The 21,925-nt window shown below is 33.7% G+C and overlaps 3 protein-coding genes and 1 pseudogene across 6 annotated transcripts; 3 read left to right on the top strand and 1 right to left on the bottom strand.

Annotated features, from left to right (window-relative positions):
* Nucleotides 1–3,614: 3,614 nt before the first annotated feature.
* On the bottom strand, nucleotides 3,615–5,128 carry LOC146925216 (uncharacterized). Its single transcript, XM_085710189.1, has one exon. The coding sequence runs from the start codon at nucleotides 4,541–4,543 to the stop codon at nucleotides 3,743–3,745; it is 801 nt and encodes a 266-aa protein (XP_085566315.1). The 5' UTR covers nucleotides 4,544–5,128; the 3' UTR covers nucleotides 3,615–3,742.
* A 3,177-nt stretch (nucleotides 5,129–8,305) lies between these two features.
* Nucleotides 8,306–10,225, top strand: LOC146925215 (Na-translocating NADH-quinone reductase subunit A). The gene is made up of 3 exons (XM_085710188.1): nucleotides 8,306–8,533; nucleotides 9,557–9,654; nucleotides 9,768–10,225. Exons 1-3 carry the CDS (start codon nucleotides 8,473–8,475, stop codon nucleotides 10,041–10,043), a joined length of 435 nt encoding a protein of 144 aa, XP_085566314.1. The 5' UTR covers nucleotides 8,306–8,472; the 3' UTR covers nucleotides 10,044–10,225.
* Nucleotides 10,226–11,534: 1,309 nt separating this feature from the next.
* Nucleotides 11,535–20,043, top strand: LOC146925213 (Tetratricopeptide repeat (TPR)-like superfamily protein). Of its 3 annotated transcripts, XR_015010445.1 has the most exons (4): nucleotides 11,535–12,008; nucleotides 12,520–14,721; nucleotides 17,163–17,409; nucleotides 17,857–20,043. XR_015010445.1 is itself a non-coding variant. In XM_085710187.1 (2 exons), exons 1-2 carry the CDS (start codon nucleotides 11,623–11,625, stop codon nucleotides 14,579–14,581), a joined length of 2,448 nt encoding a protein of 815 aa, XP_085566313.1. In that variant the 5' UTR covers nucleotides 11,535–11,622; the 3' UTR covers nucleotides 14,582–14,930. The 3 variants fall into 3 exon arrangements, 1 of the variants encoding a protein (XP_085566313.1); XR_015010446.1 differs by lacking the exon at nucleotides 17,163–17,409; XM_085710187.1 differs by lacking the exons at nucleotides 17,163–17,409; nucleotides 17,857–20,043 and having other exon boundaries at nucleotides 12,520–14,930.
* Nucleotides 15,842–20,043, top strand: LOC146925214 (putative pentatricopeptide repeat-containing protein At5g13230, mitochondrial; annotated as a pseudogene). The gene is made up of 2 exons (XR_015010447.1): nucleotides 15,842–17,409; nucleotides 17,857–20,043. The product of XR_015010447.1 is annotated as a putative pentatricopeptide repeat-containing protein At5g13230, mitochondrial (transcript).
* Nucleotides 20,044–21,925: the final 1,882 nt, after the last annotated feature.

The following is a 21,925-nucleotide window of genomic DNA, read 5'->3' as shown; positions in this document are numbered from 1 at the left end:
TGGAATTTGTTATGTTAAATTGCAATCGTAAAAGTGTAGAAAATATTTGTTTCAAAAAAAAAAGGAGGATACGAATGAAATTTGTTAGGTTAATTTTTTTTTTTAAAGGGAAATTTGTTAGGTTAATTAATAAATAAGGATTCGGATGGCCAAAACTATAGGAAAACAAATTTCGGATTTAAGTGAATTGATAACAAATTTCGGATATGACCAAAATTATAATTAGAGATAAATATGAAATAGTTGTTTCGGAAAATAGAAGAGATAAATACGAAATAGTTGTTTTGGAAAATAGAAGAGATAAATATAATATGATCAATGGCTAAAATTGAATGGCGCCTAAATGCGCAAGATCCAATGGCTTAGAAAAGTGGATGAAAAAATGGGGGGAAAAAATTAGGTTTAGGGTTAGCTTTACGGATTAAGCATTTACCACGGTTTAGGGTTTATTTTTATCGAGAGAAACAGGTTTAGGGCTTCGTATATATAACCAAAATATTTGCTTCATAAAAAAAAAAGGCGAGGATAAGAATAAAATTTGTGCGATGCATTTTTTTAGATGGAATTTGTTATGTTAAATTGCAATCGTAAAAGTGTAGAAAATATTTGTTTCAAAAAAAAAAGGAGGATACGAATGAAATTTGTTAGGTTAATTTTTTTTTTTTTGAAAGGGAAATTTGTTAGGTTAATTAATAAATAAGGATTCGGATGGCCAAAACTATAGGAAAACAAATTTCGGATTTAAGTGAATTGATAACAAATTTCGGATATGACCAAAATTATAATTAGAGATAAATATGAAATAGTTGTTTCGGAAAATAGAAGAGATAAATACGAAATAGTTGTTTCGGAAAATAGAAGAGATAAATATAATATGATCAATGGCTAAAATTGAATGACGCCTAAATGCGCAAGATCCAATGGTTTAGAAAAGTGGATGAAAAAATGGGGGGAAAAAATTAGGTTTAGGGTTAGCTTTACGGGTTAAGCTTTAGTAAATAAGATATATGCCATTGCGGTTTGTAATTCAAACGCACAAAACACACACCATATCGATATTGGTTTGTAATTTCCTAGCTATTGACATCTACTTGTGGTTGGCAAGCTTGCCAGATTCGTCTCGGCCAATGATTTCCTCGTCCCAGTGCGCTTCCACAACAAAGATGAACATGTACTTTGGGTTGTTTCACAACGTTATCATCAATTTGTTTCTTTGTCACCACTCTCTTCACCCTTCATCCTGAAGACATTCATCCGCCTATCCAACCTCAATGACACTACCTTAGAGCGCTTCGCTTTAATCTCTGCCGTTGGATTAATCTTGGGGGTCTCTCTACTCTTCTTATCTCTTTTCTTTCTATTTGAAGAGCATGTTTGCTTGCTTCTGTCTCATTGATATCATACTTTGCAGCCTATAATGTGGCATCTTAGAGTTGGTTATAGATTATATATGATAGTTAAAGTTAAATAGGATTAGTAAAGATCACTATAAAAAGTGTATCTTACCCTCATTATAATTTTTTTTATATTTTATTTTATAAATTTCAAATTATCAAATTTTCTCATGCTCATCGTTATTCTTAGCGTTGCAAATTTATGTTTCATCTACTTGTATTAAACCCTAGGTTTGTTGGTTATGTTCATTAGCTGTTGAATTTTTTCTTTGAGGGAATTAGTTGTTGAAATTATATGTTAATTTTTAATATGAAATATATATTTTTTCACAAGTCAATTTGAAATATGTCAGCACTTAAACTTGAAATATGTTCTTAAAAAAAAAAAAACTTGAAATGTGTTGCTAGAGATAACATATGGCATTGACATAAACGGACCAACCCGTCATGCCATAACTCACCTCGCCACTAACTCGTCTAAAATTGTGAGAGGGTAGGGTAGGCCAACCATAGGTAGGGGGTTGAAAATCTCACTTGCCTCGTTTCATGTCGAGCCGACGGGCTACACGTCAGTTTTTAAATAATTTTTTTTAAAAAAATCACAAAAGTAAAGAAAAAAATGTAAAATAAAAATTAAATCAAAGAGCATCTTAGGTGATCAAAATACGTAACTAATGAGTCCGTCCTAGTTTTCGTGAGGGAAACTCCAACTTCTCTCTAAACTTTTATTTCTCCTTCATTCATCGTAGAGGGGTGGTTTTAGGTCATTTTTTGACCTAAAATCATCCATCTACATCTTTTTTCCTCTTTTCTTTCAATTTAAATAAGTGGGTTTCACATATATCAAGTTTTTTCTTTTGCGTTTTTGTGATTTCATCGTCTAATTGCAGTGTTGTGTTGTTAGTCGTCTTGTGTGGCGTTTGATTTCGCGTCTTGTCGCGGTGTTCGTGTAGTTCCTATTGAAAGATCGACATCAGTCAATTACAAATCCAATCAAGGATTTGGGTGTCAAAGTTGCAGATCTGGAAGCATGAGTATTTCAGTGACTTGGATTTTATCATATTATTTGTAAGCATTTTGTCGTTGTATGATATTAACTTGGGTGATGTGAGTTTGTTTGTTGATTTATCCTTTACGTCTTTAGCGATGTTTGTATTTGATGTACTCTATCAATTTGAATGAGTAAATATCGTTTTGTTTTTGTAAAAAAAAAAAAAACATAAAAGTTGTCATTCAAAATATCACTGTTCATTATAATAAAAGTCTAAAATAAGCCGACAAGATAACAAAATAAAAAATTTATGAGTTTATTGATTAAGAAAATATTACAAAGATGAGTCTAAATCATACACCAAAGAGATTTAATTAAATGAGTTTTCTCTCTACTATAGAAGTGATATGTATGAAAAAAATTAGAAAATTGATTAACTCATAAATAAAGAGTAACTGAGAAAATTAGAAAATTAATTCTGACTTAAAAATAAAGAGTAGTAGAGAAATGGATTTTTTTACTCTAGACCGGGTCATCCCGTTCCTTATTTTTAACGGGTTTTGCGGGACAGATCAACTGATAGTTACGGGTTCAAAATTCCAACTCGCCTCACAAAAAATAACGAGCTAAACCAACCATATCGACGGGTCCAAGCCGTTGTGCGGTCCTTACTTACTAGAGTTAGAGTGTATTTGTTTATGCCAGTCCCCATTTATTTATTTGACAATGTTTCTTAAGATTTTGAGTCAACCGTGGCACTTGATTGTTAGTCTCAAAGGATCGCTCATTCTGAAACACAACAATGGAGTTTAATAAAATTTTCCATTGAACCCTTATACATAGACCATCTTAGGTGTCATACACCCTTTGACACCCACACACAATTGTGACATGTGGCAAAAACATTTAAAGAAGAGGTGAGAGGGGTGATGATGGGATGTGAAATTACTAAAATACCCCTGTCACATGGAGGTGTACATGAGAGGTGTATAAAAAAGGGTGTCTACCTATCTTTTTCCTTTCCGGAATATGAGAGGGAGCAAAAGATTTTGAAAATGAAAAGGAGGGAACAACAAAATTAGTTGATAATGACATACACTTGAAAAAGTTCCTTTATGGATTGCAGGAGGAACCAAAATTTCACCAGATTGTGTAATGTGTCCAAAACTTATAACATCATCAGTAGGTTTCATTAAAATTAAAACTATAAATAACACACACAAAAAAAATAGCTCAAGATTTAAAATGTCAAGTTAATAATACAAGAAAACAAAATTTTACTAAGCATCATGAGGAAAATATCTAGTGGCTGAAATTGAACCTAAAATAACAGTTTAAGATATAAATAAATTAAGGATCAATCACTAAGAACACATTGATCTCCTAAACATGTCAACTCCTTAAATCTGAAATCTTGATATTTGGTGCATCCCTTGAAAATATCAATCTCAATTAAATTTTCATCCTCATTCATTTCATTAATTTCTGCTAAGAGATCCATGAGACCCTGCTGTTGCTTGAAAATGAAATCTAAATTCTGTTTAGAGTCTTCCTTTAAACAAGAGAAGTGGTTGCTTGGAAACTTGATTTCAATAAGGTCATCCTCATCCTCCTCGTCATCATCGTCGCGGTCGTCCTCATCATCGTTATCATCATTGTTAGAGTAGTCCAGATTGTCACATATACTCACCATGTCTTGATTTCTTCTTATATCAATCTCAAAACTTTCATCAACAGTTGAGCTAATACTACTTTCACTATCTGATGGAAATGAAGAATCTGAATGTGGATCAGCTTGTAGCTCATACTTTTGAGCATTGAGTTTATCAATGATATTGTTGCTTTCACTGTCTACTGGAAATGAAGGATGTGACTGTGCTTCAGCTTGCTTTTCATGCATCTGAACAACATCTTCTAATGAAGACTGTAACTTTGATTTATGCATGTTATCTTGGACTACATGTTCACATAGAGATCCTTTTTTCTCTGTCAGTGTGAAAAGAAACATACTAGATATAAGAGCAAATAGAAGTGTGAAAAGGTAAGGAAAAGATTTGGAAACTAAAAAGAGAACAAGAAGTACTAGAATGATAGATAGGAAAGTGGTGAAAACAGAACCAAGCTTGTGATATATTTGTTGCTTGGTTACTTTCTCCATGATTATGATTTTTGTCTCTCTCTTGGAATACAGAATGTATAGAGTAAAGACTCGAGTGAAATTTCAATGTGCTAAAAAGGGGTTACAATTTACAAAAGATCATAGCTTGAAGAACTTCCAAAGGAAACATTTTCTTCTTCACCAAACCTGAAAATTTTGAGATTTGGTCAAACTGCTGAGTAACTGTACTATACCAAGAAGATTGCAAATGAAAAACTTGATGCCAAATTTGTTTTCTTGCTCTGACATGAAACCTTTTGTTATTTATTAATCTGCAATGAAACTGATTCTCTTGGAGATAGGAAAGGTGTTTGTTTTTTGCATCAATTTTTACAAAATCAAAGCCTTGGAATCATCGAATGCATGTGCAATCTGACTCCTCCCTTACACATGCCACGATACTTGGGTTGACCCTTCAAAATAATGTTTCTGAGAAAGAGAAATCGAATATGTAGTACTTGGAAAGGGCCTTCAACCTCACTCACTAAAAGGTTTAGTGTTGCATAACGTGGCGAACTAATGTTTAAATTTCGAGAGAGATACCTATTTGTACCGCACCTCAAACATATTCCGTTGAGGAAGCTAAGCATAATATTATATATATATATATATATATATATATATATATATATATATATATATATATATATATATATATATATATCAAAAACAAGTAACAACAAAATAAATTTCTCATAACAACACTTCAAGACTGTGGAGTTCCATTGTTCACATACTTTCCCAGCAAGTACAAGTAATAAGCACAACCAATTGCATGAATTTTCTCCATATAAGATTTGAGTGTGAGCATTAATCAAGTCACACTCACATGTTTGGTCACACAATAATGGATTAAACTAAATGTTGCCGGTTGTGAGCTATTAGGAAAATTATCCCGGCATTGATTAAAAAGAGTGTGGTCTCTCTACGTTTTTTTTTTTTGAAGAATGTGAACAATATAAAAAAACTTGAATTTTTTTAAAAAATTATTGAAATTTAAGGAAGGTAGTAGAAACTAGAAACATTTACACATAAATTATAGATAACAAAAATGAAACAATGTCTCACGAGTGTAGCAAAGGTTGATTTATGATCCAAATTCTTTTTTTAATTTTTTTTTCATGATCCAAGTTATATATATGAATATTGGCAATATAGTACTCCCTCCGTCCCGGAATAACTGACCCATTTTCTAAAAAAAAGTGTCTCAAAATAACTGACTCATTTCAATTTTCAATACAACTTTCATCATTCCCAATACAATATAACACTAAATAATACTACTTTTATCATTCCCAATACAATATATTCCACTTTCCCCTTCATTTATACACTTTTCTTAATCTATGTGAAAAACCAAAGTAGGTCAATTATACCGGGACGGAGAGAGTATATGTTATCGGTGGATAGACCATAGTAACTAAAAAAAATAAAAGAGGTGGGCTGTGGACACATCATTGTTTGTCACTAAATTTTGAAAATATTTTGTAAAAAAAATCAGTTGTTAAAACTGTAATCATTTGCTCGGGAGCACGAAGAAATGATGTTATAGAAAAAGAATAAGAGACAAGGAAATCTTTCGTAGATATTGCAGAGTGACATTGGCTCTGTTTGATAAACCCAAAAAAAGAGCTTTTAGCTCTTAACTTTTAGCTTATAAGCTCATTTGATAAAAAAAGCTCTGTTTGGTAACACAAAAGCTCTGTTTGGTACAACGAGCTTATAGCTTATTTCAAGAGCTTATAAGCTATTTTTCAGAAGCTACTTCAAGTAGCTTTTGAGCTTATAGCTTTTAGCTTCTCATTTTTTCTTCCATATTTACCCTTATTATTCAAAGCAAAAGCTATCAGCTAATTTTACCAAACACTTCAACTAGCTTATCAGCTAAAAGCTATCAGCTAGCTTATCAGCTATCAGCTAATTTTACCAAACAGAGCCATTTGACAATGTCTTGCTTTGGTGGAAAGTCTTACATATGGATTATTATCGTGACTGCTCTTTTATAATTGCTCAAGAGTTTACTAATTACAATAATTTTGCTTACGAACTTAATAATTTTATATTAGTAATAATATGAATAATTCTTTTTCTCTACGTGTTGTAGGTAGGCATATCAACTAGCAAGGTGATTTCCTTGTCTCGTGGTGCTGGTTTGATATTCTGGAGCTCTGTTTAATGTCTCTGGTCGGAGTTTGAACTCCAGATTTTCCCACTTCTTCACATATAATGTTTGTGAATCTAGTCATTAGACTATTTGAAGAAAAAAACACTACTATTTTTTTATTCTTTAAAGAATGCAAAGACATTTGCGATCATTTTCCTATTGTTTATAGGTTTTTTTTATAAACTTTATTTTACATTTTGTTATAAAAATAACTTGCACATAAGCAGTTTGATGTTATCTTTCAAAAAAAGCACTTTAATGTTATAAATAATTAATTAAAGTGTTTATTTGTAACCAAAAAATTAAATTGTTTATTTAAGCAGGGTTTTATATGGAATCACTTTTCAACATCTAAACCAAACGAGCCAGACACTAAAAATGGAATTAAAAAACAAAATTATTAAAAAGCATGTTGTTACTAGAATATTGTTTAATAATAACATGCTTCTTAAATTGTGCTAATAATGGAATTAAATAATAACATCCAAAATTTATTGTTTAAAAAGCATGTTGTTACGTTCATTCCAAACGAGCCAGACACACAACAGTCATATTAGTTGGAGAAAAGATCGGTGATTCTTTGAATGACCTGTATAGTGAGTAAACTGAATGAAATGCTCACAAATATTGTGAGGATCCACTCCTGAAACGCCGATCCAAGATCTGATGTGCTGCCACAAATATTATGAGGATCCACTCCTGAAATGCCGATCGGTTATGAATATGGTCCCCCCATTATTAGCATTTGTGTCATTTTGTACGTTGAGCCTTTGTTTTTATGGCAAGAAAATCACTTCCACTTTTAGAAAAAAAAACCATTATGTAAGTTTGTTTGCTAAATTATACTACATTTAAAGACTTGGTCCCCCCAATGTTTAAAACCTGGCTCCGCCCCTGCAGCCACCATACTCAACTTATTTGTCGCTAAATCAAATAAACGAGTAAAATGCGTCCGCAAAGGAACGTCGCCTAACCACCTGTCAAACCAGAAGAAAGTGTTCGTTCCATTCCCTACCCTTCTCGATACCCTCTCTGCTAAGTAGCTACTTCTTAACCATCTAACTAACTAACAAAAGCTTGTGATACTAGTAAACTACTTTGCCTAACAATTTGAAGTTGTCATAAGTTATCTTCATCCTCTTGGTATAATCATATTCGTTTGCTGAAAAAATTCCACACTTCTCTACCCATCAAAGAGTTTCTATAAATGACAAAATCACGATAGTTTACATACAAAAGCTAAAGCGAATAATACCTCAAAAACATGGCATGTCTAAGCTTCGCAAGAGCCATCTTTTTAATCTCGACTGAGGCTACTGTTTCGCTACACTAAAAAATCTTATATTACTTAAGAATTGAGATTAAAACTAATTTATAAAAATTTAAATTCTTGAATTGCTAAATTAAAAAAAAATCTTACCACAAAAATAAAAATTCAATGAAATAAAAAAAGATGACGAATCCTTATCTTATCATAAACAATTAATTAATTAATTTTTTTGTTGGAATAATCAATCAATCTATAAAAAAATAAATGAAGAATAGAGTACACATATGAAGGAACCCATTTAAAAACCGAGAACGACAAAAGTACCCTTGTGTGGGTGGTTCAATATTCGAACAATTCCCTCCCAAACCCTAAAATTAGGGTTTATTTTAATTTCTCTATCAATTCAATTTGATTTGGTGCGTTTGTTTGCTTTTTGTTCCATCAATCGGGCTTTATCGCCCATTTCGCATTGAAATCCATGGTCATCGCTTTACCATGGAGCCCTCTTCACTGCAATCCACTTCTCCCATTCAACAACAAGACGATGACGAGTGGGGTATGCAATTTTCGCCTCAATTTCATTCTTTCCTTTATTTTTTAAGCAGAATCAATGGATCATTTAAGAAAAAAGGGATCTTTTGTGGTTTTTTTATGCGTTTCCCTAAATAATTGGGATTTTAATTTTGAATTGGTCACACTGATTGATTCGTTTATTGGTATTTAACTTATTTGAGTTTTTGATTCTTATTGATTTATTGAATTTAGGTGGAACTCGTTTGAATCAAATTACCGAATAGTATTTGCCAATTGGATTAGTTTTGTTGAGTTATTAATTTTCATGTCTTCTTAATTTTATTTTCTGGGGTAATTGATTGATGAACCTGTACTTTATTTAATCATTAGGATTACATCCTTGCCGAATGTGTTAAGTTCTAGCTTGATTTGATGCTGTTATATATTGCATAGAGATGATATCTGGAGCTATGAAGTTTTTTTATTAAGCCTAGCGGAGATGAGGATGTTATGTTGGATGTGTGGTAAGACTATATCAGATAGGATTAGGAATGATAATACTAGCAAGAGATGGGGTGGTGGCACCTATTGTAGAAAAGATGGTGGAAAATGGGCTTAGGTGGTTTGGACATGTAGAGAGAAGAGAATTTTTTATTAAGTAGAGAGTAGATCAGATAATTATTGGGTTGGACCTAAATATGATTTATGATATAACATTATGACGTAATTTAATCCATGTGCCGACCCCACTGATAAGGCTTGATTGTTGTTGTTGTTGTTGTATTTGTCAATATTTATGCTTATTATATTTCAGATTGCAGTTTACTATGTTGTTTGTTTGCTATCAAAATTAACTTGTCTGTTGGGACTTATCAACTCTGACTAGAAAGTAGTTAGTTGCACTTGTTTGATTTTGCTCGGTCCTGTGAGATACATGCTTCTTAATACTTATTGTTTTACATAGTTAGGATTCTTTTACAGATGCATTTTAATAGCATTTTACTTTTTTAATGGCATTTTACTTTTGTTCTTAAATGAATATTCTTTGGACTTTTGTTGGTTGTAGACACTGATGGATTTGTGATTCCGAGTTTGGGAATTGAAGACTCTGATCAAAGTAAAAACAATGCTGCAAGCATAGAATCTCCAAATTCTGCTGCAAAGGTCAGTTGAAAGAATTGTTTCTTCTTAGGATGACTGGATAATATGTAGGCTTTAGATATTGGAACTGGTTGTGTTGACTTTGTCTATGCTTACTGTATTTGTTTTTTTTGTAGAATAAGAAGGAAGAGAACATCTATCTTGGCCCACACGGAGCGCCTCCTTCGCAATCAAAACAACAAGAGGTGATTCCATCAAACCGGAAGCAGCGGTTCAAGCAAAAGCTGAAAGAAGCTGATAAGAGAATTAGTGGGACAGGTAGGGAGAATAAAGTGGATAACCTGAGGGAGCTTGTAGGTGGGGAGAAAGCAAGTGTTGGCATGGCAAAGGGATCCTCTCCTAAGGACTGGTTAGATCCACATTGCCATGAAGCTGAGTTTGAGAGGAGGTGATTCACACATTGAAGATTTAAGTTTCTTGAAGTTATTTATTCTTGGAGAACGTCCAATTTAGCACTTTTTGTTATAGTTCGATTTGAGGCATCATTCAAGACATGGGTTACAGAGGTTTTGTACTCTGACAATAAGTTTATCACCTGGTCTTTTGATAATAAAGTTATTATGTTCAGTAGTCAGTAATTATACTATAGTTCCTTGTGGAAATTATGGGCTTGTAACGTTGAATTCTGTCCACTACTAATCGACACAGAAAAAATGTTCAGAAGCGAAGCAAATGAAACAGGAAGATACAGAGTGGCCCAAGAATAATGAAAGAAATAAAAACCTTTTTCTTGTTCAGAATTCTCTTCCAGGCTTATATATTAGCATGGGTTTTCTGAAGGAAGATAACTGTACTTTAGTAATGTGGTAAGAATAGTTTACTCAATTGTCTTGTTTCTTGTTCATGTACTATTTATATGAATGAGTTCGTGTTTGCACACAAAAATATCAAAACCGGTCAACTTATATGCTACACGTTCATGAAGTCTTGCCGCTCTATTGTTGTGCTTTTTGTTGTTCTATTTCATTGCATTGCTCAATAATACAACTGCAGTATTTGAGCAATATGGCTGTGACTGAGATCTGATAACACTGCCACAGGTTATGTGAACTGTAAAAACAATCGAGACTCGTACGAGTGAGTAACTAGTTGTAGAGAATGTCAAGCAAGGAAATTTCGAAGTATGAACACATGAAACATGGAAGAAAAGCAGATATTATTACCACATATGAACCTACATTCTTCCGTTAAACTGGCTGTTACTTTCACTACTTATCTTCATGTTTAACCCTGTGATCAACATACAGGATCGAGACCAAAATCACAAATTTTAAAATGAGAGACCAGCATTTTGAATTTTGAACTGAATAAGAGGACGAAATCTGCCCTTATACCTTAAATTATTATTTTTTTGATAATTTTTTACAAGCTTATTATAAATTTATAATAATGATAATTCATAGCTTTATGGATAAGTTCTCAATTAAACCTTTCAATAGAGATGTACTTATACATGAATTTTATTGTACATTAGATACAAACACAAACATGATACCGAAACAATTGACATTGGTAAGAGTTTGAGAAAATAAATTAATTGAATGTAATTTATATGTGTTGGTGTCAGATTGACACTGCGTTAGACACTCGTCATGTTTTCAATCAGAGGTGTGAGCGATATGTAATCGACACATATACGGACACTAAATACTAACACTGACATGTCAGACACCAATAAAGAGTTTGAAAAATACAGTAATTACATGTGTTGGTGGTGTCGACATGATTCCAACACTGACATGTCTTACACCAATGAAAGTTTAAGAAAATGAATTAATTAATTGTAATTATATACGTCAAACTAACACCATGTCAAACACCATAGACACCTTCAATGAGAGGTGTTAGTGGTATATAGTCTATAAATGATGCTTCAAGCAATTCATTCGTATGCTGAACAATTAAACTATTATTACGTGACTTCCAACTGAAATAAAAATGAAAAGAGCAAGACAAATAACATGATGAAACATGATTAGCAGGACAATAGTTCGTGACAGTACAAAACTGTCACAACTACTTCATCGATGTCGCAATATTATCCATCATCAACACCAACCATGTCTTCCTGCTTTGGATTCACATTCCTACGCCCACATGCTCCAACAAATTATTCGAAACGGCGCCGACTTGAACGCCGGAAAACATCTCCATTGCCACATTCTCAAGCGTGGCACTTCTCTTGACTTGTTTGCTCAAAACATTCTTCTTAACTTTTACGTTCAATCCAATTCCGTGCAGGATGCTTCCAAACTGTTTGATGAAATGCCCCAAACAAACACCATCTCTTTTGTTACCTTAGCTCAAGGTTACTCACGTTCTGGTCAATTCCATCAAGCCCTTCACTTCATTCTCAGGTGAAGTTCTCCTTTTTAATAACACTGGCGAAAAATAGTAGAAAAAGAAAGATGTGAAATTTGCCTGTGTTTCGTTAGACCAAAAGCTTTTCTTAGATTATTGGCCTGTTTGGATTGACTTATTTGAGTTTATCTATTGTAAACACTTGTGAGACTGTTTGGGAGAACTTGTGAAAACAACTTATGACGTGTTCATATGTTGTTTTCCGCTTATTTTCATATGTTCTCCATAATAGCCTCTAAAAACAATTTATAGCTTATACATAAGCAATTAATTTGATTTTATCTTTTGTTATGAAAATAGCTTATAATAAGCGCTTATGCTATAAGCTGCAAATTAAGTTGTGCACTCAAACCAGACCTATATAGAGATAGATAAACATACTAATAAAGATACCGTATAAATGTGGTGGTGGGGCGATAGTTGAAAGACTTTTCTAGGAATTGATAGAGATAGATTGTATAAATGCACATGTCGTATTCTAAAGGTGTGTGTGTTTCTTCAACACAGGATATTCACAGAAGGACATGAAGTGAACCCTTTTGTTTTTACTACTCTTCTCAAGCTGCTGGTGAGCATGGATTTGGCTCACTTGTGTCGGACTCTTCATGCTTGTGTTTATAAGCTTGGGCATCATGCTGATGCATTTGTTGGGACTGCCCTTATTGATGCTTATTCTGTTCGTGGCAATGTTGATGTTGCTCGCCATATTTTCGATGATATTTGTTGCAAGGATATGGTGTCCTGGACGGGGATGGTAGCTTGTTATGCTGAGAATTGTTTCTATGAGGAGTCATTGCAACTTTTCAACCTGATGAGGATTATGGGGTACCAGCCCAATAATTTCACCATTTCAGGTGCGCTTAAGTCCTGTCTCGGTCTAGAGGCGTTTAATGTTGGGAAAAGTGTTCATGGTTGTGCTTTGAAAGGTTGTTATGATCATGATCTGTATGTCGGCATTGCATTGCTTGAGTTATATGCGAAGTCTGGGGAGATTGTTGATGCACAGCGGCTTTTTGAGGAAATGCCAAAAAATGATCTTATTCCTTGGAGTCTGATGATAGCGCGGTACGCTCAGAGTGACAGAAGTAAGGAGGCTTTGGATTTATTTCTTCGAATGAGGCAAACATCTGTTGTCCCTAATAATTTTACATTTGCTAGTGTGCTGCAAGCTTGTGCTTCTTCAGTTTCGCTGGATTTGGGAAAGCAGATTCATTCATGTGTGCTGAAATTTGGTCTGAACTCAAATGTGTTTGTGTCGAATGCCATCATGGATGTTTATGCCAAGTGTGGTGAAATTGAGAACTCCATGAAATTGTTTGAGGAATTGCCAGATCGGAATGATGTGACTTGGAACACTATAATCGTTGGTTATGTTCAGTTAGGGGATGGGGAGAGAGCAATGAATTTATTTACAGATATGCTTGGACATGACATGCAGCCAACTGAAGTGACATACTCAAGTGTTCTCCGTGCCTCTGCTAGTTTAGCGGCACTAGAACCAGGGCTTCAGATTCATTCCTTAACCATCAAAACTATGTATAACAAGAACACTGTAGTTGCAAATTCTTTGATAGATATGTACGCTAAATGTGGAAGAATCAATGATGCCCGGCTAACATTTGATAAGATGAACAGAAGGGATGAAGTTTCATGGAATGCTATGATTTGTGGATATTCTATGCATGGCATGAGTATGGAGGCTCTAAATTTATTTGACATGATGCAACATACCGATTGCAAACCTAATAAACTGACTTTTGTTGGCGTCCTGTCTGCGTGTAGCAATGCAGGATTGTTATACAAAGGACAAGCTCACTTTGAATCAATGTCAAAGGATTACGACATTAAGCCATGTATAGAACACTATACTTGCATGGTTTGGCTTCTTGGACGATTGGGCCATTTTGATGAAGCAATGAAACTCATTGGAGAAATTCCATATCAGCCAAGTGTTATGGTGTGGCGTGCATTGCTTGGTGCGTGCGTTATTCACAAGAAAGTTGATCTAGGAAGGGTTTGTGCCCAACATGTACTTGAGATGGAGCCGCATGATGATGCAACCCACGTACTTCTGTCAAACATGTACGCCACTGCAGGGAGATGGGACAATGTTGCCTTTGTTAGAAAATATATGCAAAAGAAAAAAGTGAAGAAGGAACCTGGCTTAAGCTGGGTTGAGAACCAAGGTGTTGTTCACTATTTTTCTGTGGGTGACACTTCTCATCCTGACATTAAACTAATTTGTGCAATGCTTGAATGGTTAAACAAGAAAACCAGGGATGCAGGGTATGTTCCTGATTGCAATGCTGTTTTGCTTGATGTGGAGGATGATGATGAAAAAGAGCGGCACTTGTGGGTACATAGTGAAAGACTAGCATTGGCTTATGGACTAATTCGGACTCCGCTATCATGTTCTATTCGCATTATTAAAAATCTTCGTATATGTATAGATTGTCATACTGTTATGAAGCTGATCTCGAAAGTTGTGCAGCGAGAAATTGTTATCAGAGACATAAATCGGTTTCATCATTTTCGTCATGGGGTGTGCTCATGTGGTGATTACTGGTAACTGATAACGTAGTCAAAAAATAGGATATAACCTATTTAGTTTAGCGGGGAGGTGGATGTCATTCATTTTGAAGCAAGTTCAACGGTATTTTGGGCAATTCAATATATATGCAACCTTGGATGAATGACTTAAATCGTGAGGTATATTTTTATCAGTTCACCAACCATTCCCATGTTTTTTTTCTCCGTTTGAGGTTTGATTTATTTCCAAAACAAGATCTGTTGAGGACAATAACATATTGACCTATTATGTTATTACTTGTGGATATGTAGCATTGTTGTCACGAATAGGTTAAGCATTATTGCTTTTTCTTATGGAAGGTTAAGTAGATTATTGTTAATTGTTATTACGATTGCTCTAAAGAAATAGAAATCATTTATACTATTGTTATTACTTTTATTAACTGCAGTTTTGCTCCCTGCTTTCCTTGAAAATGTTGGTAATCAAATGTGTCTTATTGTCATGACAAACTAAAAAGGCATGCCATGGAGATTTAAATTCCCAGTGGTTAAAGGAGAGACATGCATGTTATGATTAAATCATTTGTGTTGAGCAATATTTACAAGTTATTTTGATTTTCGTAGATGGTTGGGCATCTTTTGAACTAAAGTCAGCCTATTCTTAGTCATGGGACTTTAGAGACATAATTACAAAGATGAGTTTTGAATCAAAACATATTACCAAAGAAACTAAAGCAGACTCATATCTCTAAGATCGGATACAATGGGGGTGGGGGAGGAGCACAAAGCCAGTTTGCATTGCGCTCACTAATAGCCCATCTAGCTCAAGGGTGTCCTTTATAGTTTGGGTTATTTTGTCTTTAAACACCTCAACAAGCCTCATCAATGTTCTGATTAGGGTAGCTTTGAAACAGATCCTTAAAGTGATCAACAAAAATGTTTTCAATTCTTTTAGGCTCAGAGTTGATCAAAACCCCTAGCATCCTTAATAGTGTGAATCCAGTTTCATTTTTTCCTCTGACTGACTTTAAGGTGGAAGAACTTAGTATTTTCTTCCACATCCAGTCAAATCTTGCAAATAGATATTTGTAAATATATTTTAAGATCTAAATTAAAAAAGTGACATCATATGAGTTATTTTTTTGACATCATATGAATGATTTGATTGGATGCATTGTAAAAAGAAGTTTACATTGTCAATTTATATAATTTCATTGTGGAATACGTAACATTTATTTTTTTGTTATTTATTTTTATCTAGAGACTAGATTTGTTGTTGTTGGGTAAATTGAGTATCCTTTGTGAGCAACTGCAAACACTAATCTCTTGATACGACTAGGATCATTGAACAATAATTTTTTGAATGTTTCTGTATCTCCAATGATGTGTATTTGAATCCAACACTTTTGATTAAATTAAAAAAAATCAGAGTCATCACACTCAAGCATTATTGAGTATCTTCATTCTTCACTCTTAGTAATTAACACTTGTTTTTAAGATTTATCACACCTTTTCCTGTCAAAAACAGATTTATCACACCTTGATATATTAATACCCACTTTTACAAATTAGAACATTGACTGTCAAAAACAAAGTGATGTAAGCATTTCACTACTTTAAAAATGCCAACTCCTCACCATAAATTTTCCAGAGCCAAACAAAAAACGATATCAATGTTTTTTCTTGTAAACTATGTATTCAATATCTTTATGACATATTTGTATTTGACTTTTTAATAATTATTTTTATTGAAAAATAAATATCAATACATTTTCATGTAGATAATAACACGCTTTCACATAAAATATATATTGAAGATTTTTGGAGTACCACATTGCTAAGAATTCTGAACAGTTGGATGTATAAATATGTTTAAGAACCTTCATCCTTTGAGTTAGCTTTTTGGATGAGATTCAAGTCCACTTAACAATATATCAGTGTGGTTTATTGGCATGGCAAATTTTCATATATCTATCATCTTTCTTTTTTCTTTTGATTAGCATATATCTATGACATTTAATCTCAGTTTATTATACTTCAATACATAATTACTCTTATTCACCCTTAAAAGATATATTCACCAAAAATTATATACAATTATATTAAGAATGAGTGAGATTATGACAGAGACTAATCCATTGAGCATGATAAGATCACAATGAGTGATAAAACACCGTTGTATTTTCAAGGCTGAATTTGAATCCTTGACCTCTAGTTAAACTAGGAAAGATCTCTTATAATCTCATCCAACTTTTCTTGGTTGCCATAGTCACTCTTAGTAGAGATTAGTGAAATCAGTATTATTCAAAAAAACCCATCTTCAGTGTGTCAATTTTGCAACCCATTACATGATCTTGATAGTGTTAAATATATTTTTATCTTGCTGAACAAATTAACTATTTTTACGCGAATGAACTGAAGCATGCAAATTTCACTCATATTATGTACATTTGGTTCACTCCAAAGAAATGAATGAAAAGAGTAAATGAAACATGATTAGGAGTATAGTTTGTGACAGTACAAAACTGTCACTACAGCTACTTCATCATCACTGTCGCCATATTAATCACCAATCATTTCTTACTGCTTTGGATTCTCATTCCTACGCCCACATGCTCCAGCGAATTATTCGAAACGGTGCCGACCTGAACACCGGAAAGCTTCTCCACTGTCACATTCTCAAGCGTGGCACTTCTCTCGACTTGATCACTCAAAACATTCTTCTTAACTTTTACCAATCCAATTCCTTGCAAGCTGCTTTGAAATTATTTGATGAAGTGCTTCTTACTGACATTATCATTTTCATCACTTCAACTTGAGGTTACTCCCGTTCCCACCAATTCCATCAAGCCTTCACATCATTCTCAGGTAAAATAGAAATTAAAGATGTGAATTTTTCCGTGTGTCAATAGACCAAAAGCTTTTCTTAGATTACGGGCCTGCTTTAATTGACTTATTTGAGTATACGAAAACAACCTATGTTGTGTTCATACGCTATTTTAAATTTATTTTCATAAGTTGTTCTAAATAGCTTATACAAAATAAGAAAGATAAATAGAGATAGATAAATTAAGTTGCACATTAAGTTGTTTATCCAAACAGGGCTATATAATAGAGATAGATAAATAGATAAACATAGTAGTAAAGATCCCGTGCAAGATAGATAAATTCGCCACATGTTATTAGTTGAAAAACTTTTTTTAGGATAGATAAATTCGTCACATGTTATTAGTCGAAAGACTTTTTTAGAATATACAATAGATAGTTGTATAAATGTATGTGTCATAGTCTAAGACGTGTGTTTCTTTAACACAGGTTATTCAGTGAAGGACATGAGCTGAACCCGTTTGTCTTTACTACTTCTCAAGTTGCTGGTGAGCATGGATTTGGCTCACTTGTGTTGGACTCTTCATGCTTGTGTTTACAAGCTTGGGCATCATGTTGATGCCTTTGTTGGGGATGCCCTTATTGAGGCTTATTCCGTTTGTCGAAATGTCGATGTTGCTCGCTAGGTTTTTGATGATATCTGTTGCATGGACATGGTGTCCTGGACTGAGATGGTAGCTTGTTATGCTGAGAATTATTTCTATGAGGAGTCACTGCAACTTTTCAACTAGATGAGGATTTTGGGGTACAGGCCCAACAATTTCACCATTTCGGCTGTGCTTAAGTTCCGCCTTGGTCTTGAGCCGTTTGGTGTTGGGAAAAGTTTTCATGGATGTGCTTTGAAATGTAGTTATGATCATGGTATCTATGTTGGCAATGCATCTCTTGAGTTGTATACAAAGTCTGGGGAGATTGTTGATGTGCAACAGCTTTTTGAGGAAATGCCGAAAAAGGATATTATTCCTTGGATTCTGATGATAACACGGTACGCTCAGAGTGACAGAAGTACGGAGGCTTTGGATTTGTTTCTTTGAGTGAGGCAAACATCCGTTGTCCCTACTAATTTTACATTCTCTGGTGTGCTGCAAGTGCCTCTTCAGTTTCGCTGGATTTGGGAAAGCAGATTCATTCTTGTGTGCTGAAATTTGGTCTGAACTCAAATTTGTTTGTTTGAATGCCATCATGGATGTTTATGCCAAGTGTGGTGAAGTTGAGAATTCTATGATATTGCTCAAGGAATTGCCAGATCTGAATGATGTGACTTAGAACACTATAACCGTTGGTTATGTTCAGTTAGGGGATGGGGAGAGAGCGATGAATTTATTTACACACATGCTTGGACATGACATGCAGCCAACTGAAGTGACATACACAAGTGTTCTCAGTGTCTGTGCTAGCTTAGCAGCACCAGAACTGGGGTTTCAGATTCATTCCTTAACCATCAAAACAATGTATAACAAGGACACCGGGTTGCAAATTCTTTGATAGGTTTGCACGCTAAATGTGGCAGAATCAATGATGCCCGACGAACATTTGATAAGATGAACAAACGGGACGAAGTTTCATGGAATACTATTATCTTTGGATATTCTATGCATGGCATGAGTATGGAGGCTCTAAGTATATTTGACATGATGCAACACACCGATTGCAGACCTAATAAACTGACTTTTGTTGGTGTCCTGTCTGCGTGTAGCAATGCAGGATTGTTATACAAAGAATAAACTTACTTTGAATCGATGTCACGGGACTACGACATTAAGCCATGTACAGAACATTATACTTGCATGGTTTGTCTTGGATGATTGGGCTGTTTTGATGAAGCAATGAAACTCATTGGAGAAATTCCATATCAGCCAAGTGTTATGGTGTGGCGTGCATTGCTTGTTGCGTGCGTTATTCACAAGAACATTGATCTGGGAAGGGTTTGTGCCCAACATGTACTTGAGATGGATCTGCATGTTGATGGAAGCCATGTACTTCTGTCAAACGTGTATGCCACTGCAGGGAGATGGGGAGATGTGGCTTTTGTTAGGAAAAATATACAAGAGAAAAAAGTGAAGAAGGAACCTGGCTTAAGCTGGGTTGAGAACCAAGGTGTTGTTCACTGTTTTAGTGTGGGGGACACTATGCATCCTGACATTAAACTTATATGTGCAATGCTTGAATGGTTAAACAAGAAAACCAGGGATGCAGGATATGTTTCTGATTGCAATGCTATTTTGCTTGACGTGGAAGATGATGAAAAAGAGCGACGGTTGTGGTACATAGCAAAAGACTAGCATTGGCTTATGGACTAATTGAGACTCCGCATGCTTGTTCTATTCACATCTTTAAAAATCTCCGTGTATGTATAGATTGTCATACTGTTATAAAGTTGATATTAAAAGTTGTACAACGATAAATTGTTATCAGAGATATAAATCGGTTTAATCTTTTCCGTCAAGGGGGTTGCTCGTGTGGTGATTACTGGTAACTGATAATGTAGTAAAAAAATAGGATATTGTTTTGGTTGGTGGGGAAGGTGGATGTCATTCATTGTGAAGCAGGTTCAAGAATTTTTTAGGCAATTCAATATATATGCAACCATGTATGAATGACTTAAATTTTGAGATACATTTTATCAGTTCACTATCCATTCTTATTTTTTTCTCCTTCATTCGGCGAATGATCCATTTAACAACTTATGTTTAGGACATTAACATATTAACCTATTACATTATTACTATTATTATTTTGACACCAGGTTGATGATTATTCATGAGGCTCAATTAGAGTTTTCTTATTTTTGTTCTTTCAGTCTCCTCTGTCTCTCTTTCTCCTCTCCCTCTCCCTTTCTCACAGTAAGCACTTTCTCTTTGCTCTTGCAGATTTGTGTTACCTTTGGCCGTCACACAACCTACCGCCAAATCACTTCTCAGAATTCCCACATTTCTTCCAAACGTGTTGTTTTTCCGGCGCCTCAAATTTTTTCTTGCTGATTATTTTGTATATATTTCTTTTTTAATAAATAAATTTGGATTTCAATCTGGGGTGACATTTCTAACTTGCATTGTTTTCTATAGTATAGGTAAGAGTGACATAATGTTGGCAACTCAAATGTTCAAGACAACTATAAAAAAAAGACAGTGATGATCACCCACTGTTGGTAGAACTTGATAATCATATCATTAAGTTAATGTGAATCTTATGTTTTTCCATTTTGTACATACCTTGTAGTGATGTTGATTTATGAAATTTCGTATCGTTGTTGCTCACTATCAATTTAAATAATATTTTTTGTTAGAAATGTGCATTTCCATAGCTTTAACTGTATTTTCAGTGGTCGTGCTAAAGAATATTAAGAGTATTGTACCAAAAAAAAAAAAGAATATTAAGAGTAAAAATATGTGGCATTGTTTTTTTTAGGGGCTAGAGTCTTTGGTCTCACATAAGCTGAGTCTTCTCAGTAGTATAGGGCCTAAAATGAAACCAAAAAATTATTTAGAGGACCAAATGATCAATTAACTTTAAATATATTTTAGAGTAAATTACACTGCCCTCCCCTTAAAGATACTTGAATTACACTCCCCTCCCCTTTTATGTTAAAATATACACTTCCCTCCTCTCTTATTCAAAACATATTAGAAAATATTCACTCCCCTCCCTTGAGAGAAGCTTGAATTACATTCCCCTCCTCTCTTATGTTAAAATCTATGCTTTACTCCTTCAATAAATTTTTTATTTCTAATAATCTAGCCAAAAAAAATCTAACACACTTCGAAAAAAAAAATAGTATTGCGGGTCCATTTTATTATAATCAAAATTTGAATACATATATATTTTTTGCTATTTTTTATTCACTATTTTATTAACATGTAGTTTTAAACCCTATTTAAAAATTCAACAACCCAAAATAAAATTAAAATATCTAAAAAATTACTAAAGTCGATTAAGTATGGTTATTTAAAAGTGAATTTTATACTTCAAATTATAAAATTAAAAACAAACTATTTAAATTTAATTATCATTGACATTTAAATTATAAAGAAACAAATTTATTTATTTTAAATGGTGATTCAAAATTAGTATATATTATAAAACTATTTATTTATTTTCAAATAAATTAAAGTGTAGTGCATATTTAATTATTAAGGGAGAGGGTTGTAATTCAAGCATCTAATAGGGGTGGGGAGTATAAATTTTACTTTTCAATGGAGTGAAATGTATATTTTAACATAAGAGGGTGAGAAGTGTAATTCAAGCATCTTTGAGGGGAGGGGAGTGTAATTTACTCTATATTTTATTTTTCACATTGACAAAAATTATAGCAATAGTTTAATATTTAAAATATATATGTTTTATTTATAAAAAAAAATATATGTGTGTTTGCATTTTTGCTTTAAAAAAAAAGTATGTGTATTGTTAATTTCGTAATTTATATTAAATTTTAATGAATTACATATATATTTGTTAAAGGAAAATGTTAACCAGTGCCCCGGGCACTGGTTAACAGGAC

The sequence above is a fragment of the Medicago sativa genome, chromosome 5 (assembly GCF_051527215.1).
Source record: "Medicago sativa cultivar Bolivia chromosome 5, Bolivia_mono, whole genome shotgun sequence".
NCBI classification, from domain to species: Eukaryota; Viridiplantae; Streptophyta; class Magnoliopsida; order Fabales; family Fabaceae; genus Medicago; species Medicago sativa.
The sequence above is the reverse complement of the archived record's forward strand: the minus strand, read 5'-3'. Positions and strand labels throughout refer to the sequence as shown.

Excerpts from the sequence above, each read along its gene's own strand:
- LOC146925216 (XM_085710189.1), bottom strand. The coding sequence starts at position 4,543 with ATGGAGAAAGTAACCAAGCAACAAATATATCACAAGCTTGGTTCTGTT.
- LOC146925215 (XM_085710188.1), top strand. The coding sequence starts at position 8,473 with ATGGAGCCCTCTTCACTGCAATCCACTTCTCCCATTCAACAACAAGAC. Across the intron at positions 8,534-9,556 it reads ACAAGACGATGACGAGTGGG|ACACTGATGGATTTGTGATT; the intron begins GTATGCAATTTT and ends TGTTGGTTGTAG. Across the intron at positions 9,655-9,767 it reads CTCCAAATTCTGCTGCAAAG|AATAAGAAGGAAGAGAACAT; the intron begins GTCAGTTGAAAG and ends TTTTTTTTGTAG.
- LOC146925213 (XM_085710187.1), top strand. The coding sequence starts at position 11,623 with ATGATTAGCAGGACAATAGTTCGTGACAGTACAAAACTGTCACAACTA. Across the intron at positions 12,009-12,519 it reads GCCCTTCACTTCATTCTCAG|GATATTCACAGAAGGACATG; the intron begins GTGAAGTTCTCC and ends TCTTCAACACAG.